The sequence below is a fragment of the Cetorhinus maximus genome, chromosome 31 (assembly GCF_964194155.1).
Source record: "Cetorhinus maximus chromosome 31, sCetMax3.hap1.1, whole genome shotgun sequence".
NCBI lineage: Eukaryota > Metazoa > Chordata > Chondrichthyes > Lamniformes > Cetorhinidae > Cetorhinus > Cetorhinus maximus.
This window is the reverse complement of record NC_135909.1, coordinates 1,066,199-1,086,330: the sequence shown is the minus strand read 5'-3', so window position 1 is coordinate 1,086,330 and position 20,132 is coordinate 1,066,199. Positions and strand designations below refer to the sequence as shown.

At 45.5% G+C, this 20,132-nt stretch overlaps 1 protein-coding gene across 2 annotated transcripts in view; it reads right to left on the bottom strand.

Annotated features, from left to right (window-relative positions):
- The window catches only part of LOC144670392 (uncharacterized), a 34,105-nt gene extending 14,084 nt beyond the window's left edge, over positions 1-20,021 (bottom strand). The window contains exons 1-9 of one of the 2 annotated variants that reach the window (XM_078532876.1): positions 19,951-20,021; positions 12,957-13,154; positions 10,863-11,059; positions 9,978-10,093; positions 6,984-7,075; positions 5,294-5,606; positions 2,690-2,892; positions 1,907-2,032; positions 228-356 (exon numbers count right to left, since the gene is read on the bottom strand). In XM_078532876.1, coding sequence (XP_078389002.1) covers positions 228-356; positions 1,907-2,032; positions 2,690-2,892; positions 5,294-5,606; positions 6,984-7,075; positions 9,978-10,093; positions 10,863-11,059; positions 12,957-13,118 — 1,338 coding nt within the window. In that variant the 5' untranslated portion in view covers positions 13,119-13,154; positions 19,951-20,021. Of the gene's footprint in view, positions 1-227; positions 357-1,906; positions 2,033-2,689; positions 2,893-5,293; positions 5,607-6,983; positions 7,076-9,977; positions 10,094-10,862; positions 11,060-12,956; positions 13,155-15,920; positions 16,075-19,950 lie in introns of those variants that run through there. The other variant, XM_078532874.1, reaches the window with a different exon arrangement.
- Positions 20,022-20,132: the final 111 nt, after the last annotated feature.

Genomic DNA, 20,132 nt, shown 5'->3' with positions numbered 1-20,132 from the left:
AAATTCCCCCAGCTGCTGTGGTGGGATTTGAACCTGTGCTTCCAGAGCATGAGCCTGGGCCTTTGGATTATTAGTTTGGTGGCATTACCACTATGCCACCGTGTCCCTCAATGGTGGCGAGTTCCACAGTCCTAACACTATCTGGGTAAAGTTTTTTCTGATGAACATAACAGAATATCTTCCCGAGCTTCCTCTCAAACTCATGGACAAAAATTAGCTTCTCTTACTTTATCGATTGCAGACTGTAAAGCCAGGTGCTCAGTCTTGAGTTTCTGGATCTCCTGATTTAGTTGGTTTTTCTCTTGCTTGCATTGATGTTCGAGGTTACGGTACGCACATTGCTGGTCTGAAAGTTCCTATAATCAGGTAGGGCAAAACCACAAAACACCTTTTATTAACAGATTCATCAGTTAACTTTTCTGCAAGTAATGCCGAGTAATAGAATAGGTGTAATTGGTGCACCGTACCACGAGGAGCAAACTCCAGCCTCCTGGGTACTTGTCATCCAAGAAGGCAAGCTGCCAATATTGATAAGGCATGTACTTACACTTCAAAAAGCAGTCCAGCGTACGATTCCCCACAAGCAATGTATCAGAGTCCTTCTGTTGTGAAAAACCTAATTTCAGCCTGTATATTAGCTGGGGCACTAGAACTGCACTTAGATCTAGGAAGGATCAGGAAGGAAGTGGGGAAAGGCAAAAAAAAAAAAATCAGCCGGGACATTTGCTCCCCATCACCACCCAGTGCTGCAAAGTACAAATCTGTGCATCTCTGCACTGCAGCATCAGGCTTGGCTGTTGTGCCCTCATGGATTAACAGCCCACTGCTACGCTCAGTGTTAGTTCCCACATGAACAGTGGGAGATAGCAGAGAACTGCTGGTGCTAGTGGGACCATATCCCAGCACCAGATGTGTCATCTTGGAACCAACTCTTGAACCCTATTTGCCTCCTCACATCCCAAGTGGAATCGGTGAAGAGTGAGGCAGTTGTCCAGGTGCTGGCTCTCAACTGGAAATGGATACAACTCTTTCGAGTCAAGCCAAATAAACTAAATTAACAAATTAGGGGACAAATTAAAAGGCAGCCCCTTAAAGGGAAACTGCAAAAACAAAAGACAAAATTGAAAGGAAACTTACAAACATTAAATGAGGCAACAAGGCACGCCAGGCGGTGAGTGAGGGCAGGGAAGTGAAGGGCGTGCAGCAGCAGCCCATACAGGAAATCCCTCCACACCGTGCTAAAGGGCATGGAGGGCATTTCCACAAGGCGACTCAGGTTGCGGGGCTCTAGCCCCCCAGGGAGGGTTCAGGGCTTAGGGACAATGTGAAATGCTGCCCGAACAGGGGTACGCTCGGACGGAAGACACTGTGCACCTGTGCCACCTTGAGCCCCAGTATGGATGTCAGGGCCAAGCACGACTTTCCTAAGGTCCTAAATGGCATTGGCCGTGAGCTGGACATCCACCAATGCACGACAACTCCTGTGGAAGCATCCAGCCCACTCATCTGCCACCCAACACATCCACGACCCTGGTAACCCCGGCAGCCACAGCCCTTCTCTCCACCAGCCACCGAAAATGGCGGAGGTGCAGATTCCTGAGCAGCAGCTCTCTGACAATAGCCGCTCTCCTGACGGCAGAGAGCTGTGTCGCAAGGCAACCATGCTCCAGACTTTGATCAGGTCCTGGTAAAAGACAGGCCATGTCTGCAAGGGGCCACAAAGACCCCTCTGGTCTACGTACAGGAGTTGCACGTCATAATTCAGGTCATGCACCTATGTACAAAATGAAGAGTTTGCAAATTGGAGACAATTGCAATGCACTGCAAGAGAGTGAAGCAGTCAGCCATGGGAGGGTTAGAGGATGCATTTGTGTAAGTGACTCTACACCACCCTGTTTATTCTAACCTGCTGGTGTTCTTTCTCCTTGTCCTTAGACTTTTGCTCCATCAGGCGTCGAACACTTTCTGCATTCTGCCTTTGACAGCTCAGCTCCTCGGAAACCTGCTTCAGCTTCTGCTCCAGAAGTGCACACTGGCAAGATAGAAGAAAAATAAATCACCAACTTCATTACCCTATACCTTCGCCATATCAGCACATGACTTGTATCAATAATACTGCTTCTATACTGTCCCCACCTAACACTGCCAGGACAGGTACAGCAGGGGGTTAGGTACAGAGTAAAGCTCCCTCCACACAGTTACATCAAATACCTTCAACTGAATGAGATACAGCACAAACCACATGCAGAGTGAAACTCCTTCTACTTTGCCGAAATAAAGTGTCTCATCCCCCAACTTCAAAAGAGCGACCCCTAATGTAACCACATGACATCTGGCAATTACCATTCCTGTGGCTTCTTTCACCAAGATCGCCAACTTAGTTTAAACTTAAGGACACATCAATGGCTCGCGTGTGGCTCCATGTTCACTCAGAACTGCACTGAGACTGAACCAAACACATTTGTAATGAGCTCCTGCAGCAACAAATGGAGAAGACTGGTAGGGAAAATTTTCATTCCAGTGAGTATAAACTGGTTTTGAACCTAATTCCCAAAGATCAAAGCTCAGCATCTAATCCTGTACGTCACCCACTGGCCCTGCCCCCTATCCTTTATACTAATGGGTCTGCACTCAGAGCTCATGGGAATGCAACGGTTAAGTATAACTCAACTCCCAAGAAGTGTCAAACCTTGTTGCTGGTCTGCTCCTGCTGCACAGTTACTCTCATTAGTTCATCCTTGCTCTTACTCAGAGCTTGTTCTTTCATTGACAGTTCTGCTTTGGATTTCTCCAGGTTCGACTGCACTTCCTGCAACTTGTTCAGGTGATTTTTAATCTCTTTCTCTTGCGACTGAACCCAAACTTCCAGCTCAGACATTGTACACTGCAGCACTGCAACAAATGAGAGAAGACAAGAAAGAAAATCATATTCTAAGATCTCTCACACTGCAAAACAGCAAGGGACATAGAAGAGAGATTCTACATCATCTGAAACCTGCTTCATACTTGCATATTCCAATAATTAGTTTTAAACTTCACAAAAACACAGATAGGTGCAGGAGTAGACCATGCGGTCTGTCAAACCTGCTCCACCATTCAATATGATCGTGGCTGATCTTGGGCTTCAACTCCACTTTCCTGCTTGCTCCCCATATCTCTCGATTCCCTGAGACACCAAAAATCTATCTATCTATCTCGGCCTTAAACACATTCAATGCTGGAACATCCACAACCCTATGGCGTAGAGAATTCCAAAGATTCACAACGATTTGAGTGAAGTAATGCCTCCTCATCTCAGACCTAAACGGTCAGCCTCTTATCCTGAAACTGTGCCCCCGTTCTAGGTTCCCCAGCCAGGGGAAACAACCTTCCAGTATCTACCCTGTCGAGCCCCTGCGGAATCTTGTACATTTGAATGAGATCATCTTCCATTCTTCTCCCAGAGAGTATAGGCCCAGTTTACACTCTCACATCCCAGGGGCTAATCTCGAGAACCTTCGCAGTACCGTCTCCAACGCAAACATGTCCTTTCTTAAATATTGAGACGAAAACTGCGCACAGTACTCCAGGTGTGGTCTCACCAAAGCCCTGTACAATTGTAGCAAGACTTCTTTATTCCTCTACTCCAATCCCCTTGCAATAAAGGCTAACGTGCCATTTGCCTTCCTACTTGCTTGCTACACCAACATCTACATCTCTTTGCAGTTTCTCTGTGCCCTCCCTAAAGCTTACCTTTCCACCTAGTTTTGTATAGTCAGTAAACTTAGATACATTAATCTTCGTCTCTTAGTCATTATTATAGATTGTAAATAGCCAAGGGCCCAGCACTGATCCTTCTGGCACTCTGCTATTCACCGCCTGCTGACTTGGAAATGCCACATTTTTTGCCTACTCATCGTCTGTAACCAATCCTCTATCCATATTACCCCCAACTCCATGAGCCCTTATCTTGCCTATTGACCTTGTGTGGCACCTTATCGAGTGCCTTTTGGCATTATCGTCCCCGTAACCATTATTACTCGTTCACTTTCATCACAATAGCATGTTCAGCCACACCCAAATGTAAGAAAACAAAACTCAAATGTAATATTTACCTAGTTTCTCTCTTTCACTTCAATTTACATATCATATGAAATTAAACAAGTTACAATGAACATTGGTGATCTGCTATTGATGTGTTTGGTGAGTTGCAGTACATTATCAGCAGCACAGACAGAGCTCCACGATGAATACACACTGATCTGGTATCAATTTTTTCCAGCTTCCAACCCAAAAGAATGCACATATATGGAGTAAAAAAAAAGTTGAAGTGAGGAATGGGGAAAACAAAGGGAGAGCCTAGTAGTCATCAGACACTGGCCCACTCTTCAATTACCCATACCCTCCCATCCTTCGCTCAACACCTCCCCATGCAATTGCAGGAAATCCAACACCTGCCCTTTCACCTCCCCCACTTCCCAGGATCCCAAACACTCTTTCCAGGAGGAACAGAGGTTTGCTTGTGCTGCACTTCTTTCAACTTGGTATGTATTTGCTGCTCACGATGTGGTCTCCTCTACATCGGGGTGACCAAACGCAGACTGGGCCATCGCTTAGCTGAACAGCTACATTCAGTCCACAGGCGTGACCCCCCCCAAGCTTCCGGTCACTTGGCATTTTAATTCTCCATCCCATTCCTTCTCTGTTCTTGGCCTTGTGCACTGTTTCAATGAAGCTGAAGTAAGCTCAAGGAATATCACCTCATCTTTTGATTAGACACTTTACAGTCTTCCTGGCTCAACAATTTCTGATGATAATCAATGCTCCCATTTTCTCAGACAGCAGGCAGTGATGGCTTTGCTGTTTCCATTAATACCTCTTGAGGGCGCATCATTTATTTCTTTTCTTTGTCCCATTTACTGCACCCTTTTGCCAAACACCATCATAACTGCACCCCCCCCGCCATTACAGTCCTTCCCTCGTGTTCTTTCCTCTCACCCACCTTTCCTGCTTATAAACCATTAAATCTCCAACTTCCTCAAGAAAGGTCATCGTACTGTTGACGTTAATCCTATTTTTCTCACTACAGATACTGGCTGACTCTTATCCAGCATTTTGTTTTTAACCACTGGACTGATGTTTGAATCGGAGCTTCTTCTAGATGCCAAATTTCTACAATCTAGGAGCCTCTTTCTGCGCCTCTTAATTATGCATGTCGCTAGACGGCCTGAGCAGGAATGTGGGCAAAATCTGCGAGATAAAGAGGACAGTGGAAATCCAAATGTCAACACAAAGCACCAGAGCGTCACAGTACCTTGGTTTTCTTTCCTCAATTCCTGCAGTTGCGCATTTCCAGGCTCCTCAAACTGACCCAGTTGGCTGCTCCCGGACCCCGGTCCAAGGTTACTGGTTTTGTTGTCATTCTGCTGCGGGCTTCTGGAATTGTAGTGCGGAGGTGTCCTCGGCTGCTCCCATGGAAATACGGAGGAAGGCGGCCCTCGTCCAACGGGGCTCTCCGGCACACGAGTGGGCGTTTTCTCCTGCTGCCACGAGAACGTGGCGGCTCTAATCTGCTGCGGGGCACTTTCTCGGTGACTCTTGTTGCTGCTAAATTGCAACTGTTGAACCTTGGGCCAAAGAACATTTAGTGAGCAACCATGCCTCGTGTTGCAGCAGGAGACTACCTTCTCCACCCCCAGCCTGAAGGTGATGACTTAAGGGACACGGTGGCAACTGGAGCGCTGCAATAAATTGCCCATATAGGTATTAACAGTGCTTGTTGACTGGTTATTCCACTGCGGAATGCATCGTAACAAGCAGCATCCTGTCCCCACTAGGGCAAAATTTCCAAAAATGCATGAACTATGAGTGAGAAGCAGTCTCAACTATTAAACCCTCCACAGCCCGAAGATACCCACTCGTGAAAAAACCGCTCCTCTGGCAAGGTGCTGGAGAATAATGCAGCACCTGTAGAGGTTGTTTTGGGGCGGGGGGGTGGGGGGAGACTAAAAAGTACTTCTGTGGGCAGGGGCGAAAAGCCTTCCTCGAACAGTGAGGGAAAAGCGGGAACAGGATCAGTAACTCTCCCTCACAGCTGGTCATACTCTGATGATGCAGAGTTAAGTATTCAAACTGTGCAGCTTTGGCAGGGGCAGAATGAGAAAATACCAGCCAAATAAAACCAGATTTTATTCACTACAGTCAGACACACACACAAAAAAACGTTACCGGCAATTGAAGGTGACACTTCAAACTGAACAAACTTTCTGCTGAGTTAGCTCACTCTGATGAACTTCCACTGACAGTTAGTGAGATTCTCTGTACCACAGCATACCAATATACAGTCACAGACTGGCAATTCTAATCATCTTATTGGAAGAGGAGAAAAGCTAATCGGGGAAAACTCTGGGCCAGAAAAATCGCAGTGGGAATTTCTCCTCAAGTTACATTGGAAGCAAATGAAACATTCGGCTCCAAAAGCAACATCATCATGGATTTATGTAAAGCCGTCAAAGGTGCTTCAAAGAGGGGAGATCCATGACTGAGAATTAGGACAGTTGACTGATATCAAACTTGATGGTATTAAGGAGGCTACTAAAGGCAAAGAGAGGCTGTCTAGGAAATGGGAAGAGGGCTCCAGAGGATAGGACCAGAAGTCTGGAGACTACCATGGGGACCCAACTGTAGGAGGACTGCCAACATGTTCCAAGGCCTTACTTGCCCATCTTCAGGAGGGAAGAAAGGTCACTATATCCTTTCCAACCTCCATTGGCTCCTCCGCTACCAAAAAAAAAACGAGACCAAATCCTTGTCCCTGTCTTTGCAATCTCTGACCTGCTTTCTCAGTAGAGGGGGACGAAAATGAAACCTGATGTGACAGGGGAGAAATAAACACCATCTGCAATGTCTCGCCATGGTCGCGTCCGTCAGCACCCCTAAAATTACACAAGAATCAAATGCTACATTAGATTATAGAGCCACCCGAACCTCCAGTTCATACCGACCTGCAGTTTCAGAGCTTTCACTTCCGAGACTAGCCTCTTCTTCTCCTCTACCTCTCGGTTGCATTTTTCTTGCAGTTCATCCCATTTCGAACCTGCATATCAAGAGCAGAATAGCAAACATTACAATGTGTTAGTATTTTAGGAACCACAACATGAAACCCTCACAAGCTCCAAAGCCTCCAACACATGGAAGGGCAAGGGCAGCAGGAGCATGGGAACACCAGCCCATTGTGGCTAGGGCAAAAGCCTAGGGCACCCTACCCACACGGGCTGAAGCAGTTCAATAAGATAGCCCACTATCTCCACAAGGGCCAGCAACACTCACATCTTGAGAGTGACCAAATGCCAGCTCCAGACATTCACACTACCAGTTCTAGCTCTCCTACCCCAGCAGCAGACTCAAAGAGCCAGTTTTTCATGGGTCTGACAACCTGCCGCTGAGGTAAGGGAGCTGATTTAGCAACATAAAACACTGAGTAGCTCAGCGACACACTGGCTCCCCAGAAACCGAAGTGAAACGGCATCAAGATAAAAGAAACTCGAAAGCCTCAGGAGCGGAAGCATCCACATTGCTCTGAAACTTTGGCTCCGTTTCTCTCTCCATAGATGCTGCCAGACCTGCCGAGTATTTCCAGCATCTTCTGTTTTTATAACAATGCTACACTTTCTGGTTAACACAGCACATTTGTAGTTCCCAACAGATATAGGTATAGTGAGAAGCCACAGTGTAGTTTTTTAAACTCTGTGTCAGGTTTCTTTTTTTCCCCTTTTGCCTGCGCATTGAGACAGCAGGTCAAAGGTTGCAGAGATGGGGCAAGGGCAAGGATTTGGGATTTGGTTGTTGGCGCATGGGAGCCATTGGAGGTTGGCAAGGACACAAGAGGGCCTTCCCTTCCCCCACCGAGGATTACCAAGCAGAACCTGAACACGTTAACAGACTTCCTCTACCCATGTTCTCATGGCCTCTCCAGAGTTTTAAACACCTGGTCTTCACCTCCTTAAACCACTACGCCTCGTACTTAACCCAAGATGTAGAAATTACCCCCATGCTCACTGACCTACACTGGTTTCTTGTCCAATAATGCCTTGATTTTAAAATTATCTTCCTCGTTTTCAAATCCTTTCATGGCTTCACCCCTCCCTATCTCTAATCTCCTCCAGCTCCTACAACCCTCCCTATCTCTAATCTCCTCCAGCTCCTACAAGCCTCCCAATCTCTAACCTCCTCCAATCCCTACAACCGTCCCTATCTCTGTAACCTCCTCCAGCCCCTACAAGCCTCCCAATCTCTAACCTCCTCCAATCCCTACAACTGTCCCTATCTCTGTAACCTCCTCCAGCCCCTACAAGCCTCCCTATCTCTGTAACCTCCTCCAGCCCCTACAAGCCTCCCTATCTCTGTAGCCTCCTCCAACCATCCCTATCTCTGTGGCCTCCTCAAACCCTCCCCATCTTTGTAGCCTCCTCCAGCCCCTACAACCCTCCAAGATCTTTGCACCCCTCTAATTCTGGCTTCTTCAGCATCTGTGATTTTAATCACTCCATCACTGGTGGTCATGCCCTCAGTTGCCTAGGTTCAAGCTCCCAAACCCCAACTGCTGTTGCCTGATGAAACAGTGGATTAAAAACCCCTGTTTTTAATCTCTACCATACCCAATCCAGGAATGCTTGCTGCCGACACTGGTATAAAAAGCAAAACAAGTGCTAATTCCCTTACACCAACATCCACCACCACCTCAATTCACTCATGGCTCCAGTGTCAAATGTCTTTCTGAACACAGAACAGGGTCACTCAGACCAACAGGGTTCCTGAGCTGAACCATGTTATGCAGAATTCTCCCTTAGCCTGGATGATCAACAAATGGTCTCAGTAACCCTGGTCAGATTGGGGATGAAATGTTAGAACCCAAACCTGAATCACGAGGTTGAAAACGTACATGCATATCCAGTGAAGGCAAAAGGCCATACTCAGTGTGACACTTCCTGCAGTCAAACAGTCTGGTGATTACCATGGTCTACCCCTCACACGCAATGTGGTCTCTTAGGCAGGGCATTGCGAGGATCGACAGCAAGCCTGCCAGTGAATTCTGTCTTCAGGAGGGGGGCAGATAAAAGCAAAAGGGGTCAAAAACGGTACGGTAAACAGGACAAGGAATGTGCAGCAGCTCAACCTTTTGAACCAGGACATAAACCCCTCAACTTATATCTAGGTCAAGCTGTCAAGGAGCGTGTGGCACTCCTTACCCGTCAGACTTAAAGACAAACCTGCTATTAGTTCACCTGGTGCCTAAAGGGACTGAATAAAGATTTTTTAAAATTGGATATGGGGCAAAAATTACAATGAGGTTTTTATAAAGTTACAATTACAACTAATTTAACGTTTCTAGCCAACCAGGGCTTGGAAGGAATATCTGAATCCATAGGACGATTGCCTTCTGTCTCCTGGCAAAAAAAACGCTACAAGAGATTTTGGGGTGGGGGGGGTGGGGGGGTGGTTGTCAGTCTCGCCCCTGATGGGCAGTGCCTTGAAATTGCTCAAAGGTGTCAATTCCAAAGAACCAACATGGAGAGCGCTTTGGCTCAACAAACCACGCTACACTCGTGCAGTAAGACAGCACCCTTCCGATGTGGGAGCTGAAGCACAATTTTGGGATGGTGAAAGAGAATTTGCCCTCCGTCCCTGGGTGGATGTGTGGGATGCTCGGTGCAAATGCTGTTTGTACAAAACACAGAGAGAAAAAAAAATCAATGAAGTCATGGAACGGTTATAGCACAGGATGCAGCCATTCGGCCCACTGTACCCATTTCAGCTCTCTTCCCCTGCAGTTCTTAAAACCTTTCAGATAATTATCCAACTCCCCCTTTGAAAGTTGATGTTCCCATCTGTTACCTACATCAGGTAACTAAGATATCTTGAGGTAACTCAAGATCAAAACAGAACCTTAAAAAAAAAACTCCAACCAGGTTCGCTAAGTCTTGAGCTATAAAACTTACCCTCATTAGTGGTGCTCAGCGTGGTACACGCAGGATAGATCCTAGCTGGAGTAAGGTGGAGCTGGCATTCTGCTGATGTTGGGGCTCTACGACTTCGCTCAAGCTCTGCTTCCAGCCTGAAATTATTCCACGGTTTTACTTTGCATTAAAAAGCCTTTTTTTAAAAAAATATTTTTTAAAAAAACCTTAAAATCATGATTGAGACCCCGAGGTGAAGGGGTAAAGTCCATGGGTGCAAGGGCACACCACTGAGGTTGGATAGAGCAGAGGTGAAGCGAAAAAAAAATAATCAGGAAATTGATTAAAACCCTGGGGTTTTAAAAGTCTGTATGTTGTAGCAGGAAGGAGGCCGAGAGCGGCGAGAAGTTCAACAGTTTCTGCAGCCCTAGCAATGAATGAGTTAAGAGTAAGTGCGAATCCCACAACTGTCTGCAGATTATTACGGACAGAAACAAAAACTGCACAGAGCAGCAGCAATCACAGCAGCAGCAGGAAAAGCAGGATAAATTGTAACGGAGAGAGAGAGAAAGAGAGAGAGCAAAGGTCGAGATGATGTTTAACTTATCCTTAACAAAATGTCCTTCTATCACCAACTTTTCATCAGAACAATCACAAACGAACTGCACAACAGCTGAGCCCCAGATAACAAATCACAAAACATCACGCACACTCCATATCCACTCACCTGAACCCTTGATTCGTCACTGTGGAAAAAAAATGCTGCAGGCTATTGCGCACCATTTAAAGGCCAACATTCACAACGCCCAGATTCAAATTTAGGCTCCCCTCCACCCCCACTTTGCCTCATCTCATCCCATTATTGTTCCCCTGATGGCACCCCAATAACCAGTATAGCAAAGGAGCTGGCAGAAGCCGAGATGGTACCTTTTTAGCTCTTGCTCCAGGCTGTCTATCTGTTTCTTTGTGGCCAACAGCTGCCCCTCCAGACTGCATACCAAGGCCTCCTTCACCTGAATCTCGTGGCACAGCCTCTGCTGTGCCTTCTCCAGATTGTTACGTGCCTCCGTCAGGCCCTGCGTCTCTCTCCTCAAGGTTGCATTCTCATCGCGTTCACCCTCGAGCTTAAAAATGACACAAGTGGCACAAAGTCAGCACGAGGTTGCAGGTGATGTGCCCAGATGGGCAGGGAAGCGCCACTCAAGCTGCACGTACAGAAATAATTCCCTCTCTAAACCTTTCCATCACTCTCCTCCGTACAGGTGTCCTTAAAACCAATCTCTGAGCAAGCTTTTAGTCACCCCTCTTAAGATCTCCTCCTTTTGCTTAGTGTTAATTTTTGTCCAATGGAGAATGTAAAATGTCGAGCTGTTTTACTGTGTTAGAGGTGTTATATAAACGCAGGCTGTTGTTGTATCTGCCATGAGCGTTCATGTAACACCAGCTTCTTTGAAACAATTCCCCAAACACAGTGGTGTACACAGAACAGGCTGTATTTTGGGGTAGATGGTGGCAGAGTCATGTCACTGGACTAGTAATCCAGAGGCCCAGGCTAATGCCCCGGGGACAGCGGTTCAAATCTTGGAATTGAAAGCTAGTTTCATAACGGTGGCCATGCCAACTATCATCAATTGTTGTAAAAACCCATCTGGCTCACTAATGCTCTTTAGGGAAGGGAATCGGTCGTCCTTACCCTGTCTGACCTACATGTGATTTCAGACCCACAGCAATGTGGTTGATTCTTAACTGCCCTCTGAAAAGGCCAAGCAAGCCATTCAGTTCATCAGCAATTAGGGATGGGCAACAAATACTGACCCTGCCAGCAACACCCACAGCCCATGAAATAAAAATAATTCAAGCCAACAAGGCCACAAGCCAGAAACTATAACAGCGCCTCTTTCTCTTCATCCTTCTCCCTCCCATGTCTTTGCCCTCATGCACCAAAGCTTCCCCCTCTCTCAGCCCAGAGGTGGAAGAACCATAACATCACCATCACACTTCTCAATCGCGCAGGGTTAATGCAATTGGTGTAAAGCCCATTGGTGATTCAAGCACGCAATGACATGTCTAAAACCTATCACTCAGACAAATGCCTCAACTAGCACCTTAAATGCTACTGGCAAAATTTCTCTCTCCTCTTTTCACATAAATTCCTCACCCCGTTGGAGGATGCAAAAGTATATCTGCGACTCTAACCTTGCTATCAAGAGTGAAAAAGTTTTAAATGAAAAACCTATGGAAGAGGCCCATGAGAGAAACAGAGAGAGATATGGAATCAATTCAAATACAAACCACAGTAAACTTTGTGTTACCCAGCATTCTACCAACCACAATTTCTGATGTTCCCCTAACATCAATCATCACTTCACCAACTGAAAGCAATTGCAAAGATATCTTATGGAACTCGTACCCATAAACTGTATTATTTTATACAGCATGTTCTAATGTACTGTTGAAGATCAGAAGTAAAAAGAATACTGTTCTTTACTTCCTGAGTACTTGCATGTTAGATAATGCTGAAGTTTATGCACTGAATTCCACTGGTAAACAGAACTCACTGTTATCAGCATTTCTGATAACCAGTACCACCTATTCCCCCACGCATGCCAGATAAATAGATCTACAGGAAAACCTTCATTATTTCAGAAAACAACATGTTTTGTGAAACACTATGAGTAATTTAAGACATGATATGCGGTGAGTGTAGCGTGTATGAGAGGTATAGGTGACTTTGGGCCTATGGTTTCCGTGGTTCTCTCCGCCATGGAGGTTGAGGGAGGGGGTGGGGAGGTGGGGTTTCCTCACCTCATGTCTGGGGCTGCTGCAGACTAACCGACCGAGATCAGTCACTGTGATTAGTCAATAACTCCATTATTACTGTATCACGCGACTACCAGGATGGTAGGCGTTGTTTTTTTTTGGGTCCCACGATTCTTACTTTCCCTCATACCCAATGAGTGTCGGTGCTTTCAGCAGCTCACCAAAAACTGGGGGCTGAAGAGGGAGTAAGAGGGAAATCACCTTTTGGTTTTGTTTCTGGAATGCAACTTCTAAACTATCCAGCTGGAGCTGCTTCTGTTGTCGCTCTTTCTTCAGTTTCTCCAGCTGGCTCTCGTACTCGGATATCTTCTGCAGGGCTCTGCTGGGTAGTTCGGATTTCCATTCCTCCAATGCCCAACTCATGATAACCAGGATACAACATTCGATCGACAATCAGGCCTAGGTGAAAGCAAAATGGTGGTCACAAAAACAGAACCATAAGTGGCACAGAAGCAGACAATATTCACACTGGAAAGCTTCATCCCAGAGCACGCTAATAGAGTAATGGCTCACTCCTTCACACTCTCTAATGCTTCCACATTTTGCTCATTTTTCCGTTCCACTTTCACCTCCCCTCTTAAGCTGATCCTGGGATAGTTTAACGTTGGCAGCTCTGCTCATAATGGCCATCCTTCAGATCTGATGCCTACAATCGCTCCATCTGACCCCAAGTGGCTTCACCATTGGGGCTCAATCCTGTCTTACCTGTTGGGCCTGTGTTATAACAGCTTATGAACACGAGAAGCTGATTTCTTTGGCCAACCATCCCCAGTCGCCAGGCATTTTACCCAAATTATGCTGAATTTGCACTCGGCCAGTAGTGCAGTAGTAGATTTCCAAGGGTCGCACAGCTTTCAAGCCAGCCAGAATTCACAATGGTCTTGTACAGGATAGGCAGGGATTGAGAGATTTTGAATGCTTGTTTGGCATCAATGGGTTGTTTAAAAATAAAAAGGGACACACACACACACACACACACACAAAACCTCCATTGTATGATCCATTTGAACTTTAGCACACTTCTGATGAAGATTTTATACATGCACAGGTTTTGTCCTGTCCCATACGTTTTTGGTTTAAATTGAAACTATTGGGCTGGTTCTCAGTTCAGTTCCAGTAAACATTCAATTTTTATTTTTTAAAAAATAGTCACACATAATAGCACTCTTCCTCCAAGCCAGAAAGCAGCTAGTTCCAGCCCCACTCCAGAGATTTGAACACAAAACAAAATGGGTTGATTCTCCAAATCCATTCTGAGGGAGTACTGCACTGTTAGGGGTGCATGTTTTGGATGAAGCATTAAAGTGAAGCCCCCATGTGCACTCTCAAATGAGCCTAAAAGATCCTATGGCACTATTTCAAAGACGGATAGGGGGGTTGTGCCCTATGTACTGGCCAATATTTATGCCTCAGTTCACAACAATGAAATCTGGCCACTGTCACACTACTGTTTGTGGGAGCTTGCTGTGCACTAATTGGCTGCCCTAGTTCCATTAGAACAGCAATTACAATTTCCATTCGCCGCAAAGTGCTTTGGGATGTCCCAAGTGGGCACCCATGGAAAAACATCACAGAAAGGCAAGTCTCTCTGGTCTTTAAGAAGAATACGATAAAAACCGAGAGTCAAAACACTGCGTTCAATATTTTCCCAGAGGTTAACAGTACCTGAATGTGAAAGAACGGTGCCGGAACCTGAAAATTAAACTGTCTTATAAATTTGACTAAAATGCCAAGCTACCAAAACAACATTATTGATGTTTAAATCAATCTTTACAGATGTTGTGCATTCACCAGAATCACTGCAGGAGTTCCTCAGCCCAACCATCTTCAGTTGCTTTGTCAATGACCTTCCTTTCATCATAAGGTCAGAAATGGGGATGTTCACTGATGATTGCACAATGTTCAGTACCATTTGCAACTCCTCAGGAGGTGTCAGCTGTGGCTCAATCCATAGCACCCTCGCCTTTGAATCAGAAGGTTGTGGGTTCATGTCCCACTCCCGGAAACCAAGAACTGTGATTGTACTCAAAAGAGTTGCAACTCCTCAGATACTGAAGCAGACTATGTCCAAATGCAGCAAGACATGGGCAATATTCAGACTTGGGCTGACAAGTGGCAAGAAACATTCGCCCCACCTAAGTGGCCGGCAATGACCATCTCCAAAAAGAGAGAATCTAACCATCGCCTCCTGATGTTCAATGGCATTAGCATCACTTAATCTCCCACGATCAATATCCTAGGGGTTACCATTGTCAGCACCTTCCAAACCCACAAACACTATCACCTAGAAGGACAAGGGCAGCAGATAGATGGGAACACCACCACCTGGAAGTTCCCCTCCAAGCCAGTCACCATCCTGACTTGGAACTATATCGGCCGTTCCTTCAGTCGCTGGGTCAAAATCCTGGAATTCCCTCCCTAACAGCACCGTGGGTGTACCTACACCACAGGGACTGCAGCGGTTCAAGGCAGCGGCTCACCCCCACCTTCTCAAGGGCAATTAGGGATGGGCAATAAATGCTGGGCCCAGCCAGTGAAGCCCACATACTGTAAATGAATGTTTTAAAAATTCACTGGGTGGCTTTTCTCCCAAGCTTTTTTTTTTAATTCTCAATTGCATACTGTGTTTTCTTCTTAAATAAACAGAGCTGATGCTGGGCGAATTATTTTTTTGCATAACCTCCTGCAGTTTCTCTGGATGTGGATGCAGGGCCAAATCCCTTGGATCCCAACTCATGTTTTGTTCATCACGTGTGAGGGCCACAGTGCAACCGAACCTGCCCTCAGGGAGAATGTGCCACGTGCCCCTTTGATTGACAACCGAGGAAGCGCCGGCCAATCAGAGAGCGCCTCCTACGGCCGGGCAGCCAATCAGCGCCGAGGCTGGCACGCTCGCCGCCATCACGTTAGGTTGGCCGCGGCCCTGGACAAAAATTAAAAACAATAAAAGCCATTTTCTGCTTTTAATTCCAAAATAAAACAAATGTTTCGCTTTCCCGTTTTAACTTTCCTCATTTCATTTGCATAGGTTTCCTTTATAACGGGAAGAGAAAAAGCAACATTAAAGCCAGCAAAATGCTTTAACATAAAAACAAATGCTTTAACAAAAACGTTTAACTTAAATTTTTCGTTTTTTTAAAAGAAACTCGAAATTTGAATACTTACTGAAGAAAAAGAGCCGGGTTTCCCTCAGACTTTTTGACAAAATTGGGAAATTAAAGAATTTTTTTCAAATTCTGATTTTTATTTCGCCGCTCACTCGGAGCTCGCGCTCCCGCAACCTCCGCGCGCTGATTGGATGACGTCACCGTCAGTCCCCGCCCCCTCCAGTTTGGATGACGCTTAGTGGAGAGCGCTGATTGGATGACCGTACAGCCCACGTCCCGCCCCACTCAATGGGAACGCGCTGACTGGATGGCCGTACAGGCCCACCCCTCGATTGGTGTGCGTTGATTGGATGGCGGTATAGCCCCTCCCCTCAAACGGAGAACTATAGTTCAGTGACGGTTGGCCCTGTCATCATCTGGAGCGTGTTGATTGGATATTGGCTTATCCCCACCCCCACATAAAAAAAAATCCATCAAATGGAGAGCGCTGATTGGATAACGGTATCGTTCCGCCCCCTTCCTCAACTGAAGGGCGCTGATTGAATGATGGCATCGCCCCGCCCCCTTTCTTAACCGGAGCGTGCCGATTGGATAAAGGCGGAGCCCCGCCCCTCTCCCCATCCCATCCCATCCCAGCCAAACTAGTTCGCCATGGCAACGGCCCACAGGGCCAGACCTTAAACACACACGCCCTGATTTATTTGTTGTTTTTGTCTTATCCTAATTGTACGTTATGCAATAAAATGCAAAGCAATAGATTTTTAAAATATTTTAAAAACACATCTCACCTTAAAACCCCTCCTCTCCCCTCCCCAAGTGACTGCCCAAAACCAGGCAATTCAACTGGGTGGAGCATCACCCGGATTGCATGTCCATTTAAAACACGGGGGCAGGGATGAGGCCATTCAGCCCATTCACCAGCCCATCCCCCACCATTCAATGAGATCATGGCTCATCCGTGACCTAACTGCGACTATCCATCTATGGCCCATTCCTTTGTTTAACCTCAATTTTAAATCTGACAACTGACCGGCCTCAATTACCATTTGCGGAAGAACATTCCAAACCTCCACCCTCCTTTCTTTGTGGAAGTGTTACCTTTTTGTGCACAGGAAGCTCCCACAAACAGCAATGTGATAAATAGCTTGACAATCTGTTTCAGTGACGTTAGTTAGTTGCCCAGGACACCAGGGAAACTCACCCACTCTTCAAGTTCTGCTGTGAGATATCTTACATCCACCTGAGAGAGCAGATGGGGCCTCGGTTACACAGCTCAAAAAGTACTGTCTAGATTCTCAGCTCAAATGTGGCTTAAACAAGTCAAATAATCATTAATCAAATCCTCAGAGCAATTGGGCTGCGGTTTAGGTTACTCTAGAAGACCACTGAAGCAGACAATATAAACAGGGAAACAATTGTATGGATTTCTGGAGAAATTAAGAATTGAGAAGTATGTTGAAGAGATGCTGATCAATGAAAGGGAGATCAGTTTATTTGGCTTAATTACGTTTTCTTGTTCCTATTCCCAAAGATAATCTTGTATTCTTATGGAACCCAGATAGGTGAGCAGAAAAGAAAAAAACAGAAAAGCATTTACAATTTTTTAATTCTTAAATAATCATAGCAATTACAACAAAAGGGAAGCCTTTCAGACCATCTTGCCTGTGCTGGCAATTGGAGTTATTCACTTGTTATTGGAAATTATTTTAAATTGGACTTGTAGTAGGGTCTATGTCTGTGGGTGTGAATGTGTGTGTCTTAATTGGATTAGAGCCAGCTAGTCTGGGTGCTTTGATGTATAGCAGTTCTGAGGTGTTAAGGAAGTTACGGTAAAGGGTACATTTATATTTTGTTGAATAAACCATTCAGAGACTGGGGGTGAATTCTTGCACCCAGCTAGGAGACTCCAAGCAATATGTTTATATTACTAATAAAATTCGTATTATGAAAGGGGTTTTATTGTTAGAAGAGGTGGAGTTCAAAGGGCCTGGTGATACAATGAGAATTTGCATTCAAAGGGAAGGCAAGGTATATACAGAAAAGAGTTTTGTGTGTGTCAGTCATGGGCATGTAAGATCTAAGCCGCCTGTAAGCCGACAACAAATTGAAAGGAACCTCATTTTGAATTCATAAGATAAAATGTGCTTTGCCAGGTGTCTGTTTAAGTCTATGGGTTATTGTTGCCTTGGTAAAGATATTTACCTGGGAGTGGTTAATTTGGAGATTTGTTTAAAAGTTATTATGGTAGTAATTTGTAGACATGTGTATGTGTTTAATTCCTTGTAAATGAAAATAAATGTTTAATTTAGTTTATATAAAAAAAACCTCTGGAGGCTTGGTGGTTTCATTTCTGAATTCAGAGTTGCATCTCAAACATAACCAATTGAAAATATAGGTTATGACAGCTGTTTAAAATTTCCCTCTGGGATTTTAAACAACTCAGCCTTTACCAACTGCTGTGTCATAACAAACTCTGATCCCAAATCCTTTGCTCATTCCTCAAATTCTTCCTTTGCAGGTAGTTACCAATTCCCTTTCAAATTAATTGTTGTCCCCGGTTTAAAGCACTCCATGTTTGACACAAATTGAATTATGCTTCAAAAGGGAACCATGGCCTTTAAATTGTTTCAGAACATCCTGTGAATCTTTGGAATTTTCTACCCCAGAGGGTTGTGGATGCTTCATCGCTGAATACATTTAAGGCTGAAATAGACAGGTTTTTGCTCTCTCAGGGAATTAAGGGATATGCGGAGTGGGCAGGAAAATGGAGTTGAAGCCAAAGATCAGCCATGATTGTATTGAATGGCGGAGCAGGCTCAATGGGCCGTGTGGTCTATTCCTGCTCCTATTTCTTATGCTCTTATGTGCTATCGTTTTGCTTTCCGAGATAGAGTCGAACTGCCTCTACTAGATTCCCCCTCCTGTACCAGCCATCCTGTGACATTTGCATCTCCAGGTTGGAGTACCCACTAAGTAATTAGTCTGGTAAGATCGATTGACCAGTGCCCATTAGCAACTAGGATCGGTAAATTAAGGTACTTCTGTATTTGAAAGTGTATATTTTTTCAACAGGTTGTTGCTTCCTTTGTTCCAGGGGCAGTGGAGGCGAATTTGTTATGGGATTTGAGCTGTATCTGGCTCCACTTCAGCCCATCACCTGATGGAGAACAACTGGGTGAAAGTGTAAATGTGACGAGTGGTTGCAGGACAGCGCAACACTTGTCAGTCCAAAACTGAGGCGCTGAAAACTAAAAGCAACTTCCGAGCAGCACAGAGGGGGGAGGAAGGAGGTCATGTTGAACTTGTATAAGACACTAGTTAGGCCTTATCTGGAGCACTGCGCCCGGTTCTAGGTGTCATACTTGAGGAAGGATGTGAAAGCATTGGAGAGAGTACAGAGGAGATTCACAAGAATGATTCCCGGGATGAAGAACTGTAGCTATGAGAATAGATTGGAGAGGTTGGGATTGTTTTCCCTGGAGAAAAGAAGGCTGAGAGGAGATTTGATCGAGGTATTCAAGATTCTGAGGGGTATGGACCAGGGTAAATAGTGAGAAACTGTTCCCACTTGAGAGAGCATCAAGAACTAGAGGGCAAAGATTCAAAATAATTGGCAAAAGGAGTAAATGTGATGAGGAAAATTTTTTTCACCCAGAGGGTGGTTGGAGTCTGGAACAAACTTCCTGAAAGGGTGGTGGAGGCAGGTTCGATCAAGGCACTGAAAGAGGAACTGGATTACTACCTGAAAAGTGAGAGTGTGCAAGGTTACGGGGATAAGGCAGGGGAGTGGGACTAGGTGGAATGCTCTTTCAGAGAGCCAGTGCAGTCTCAGTGGGTCGAATGGCCTCCTTCTGCACTGTTAAGATACTGTGATGTTTCAAATCATTACTGTGGCCCAACCCTCAAGCCAGCTGACTCTGGGAAAGGACTGTGACCTGATCCCAACACTACTCACAAACTCATTTTTCTATCTTATAAACAGACCATGTTTTTAAGCAGCAGTTCAAGGGAGGTAAAGGCAAACATACAGGTTCTGCGGCAAATACTAGAAAGTACACATTGAGGGAGCCCATCCCTCTCACACATACCTTAGACAGAGACGCATTGAGTACAACTTCCAGAGTGTACAATCTGCACTATCCTGGATTCTTGCATCAGTTTAATCTCCTCATCCCCAGGGAAGATTGAGTAAAGTTCCACTTATCCAGGATTACGTGCCTGATTTTCCAAATCGCTTGCCAAGGAATTATCAGCAAACCTGAGCAGGCAA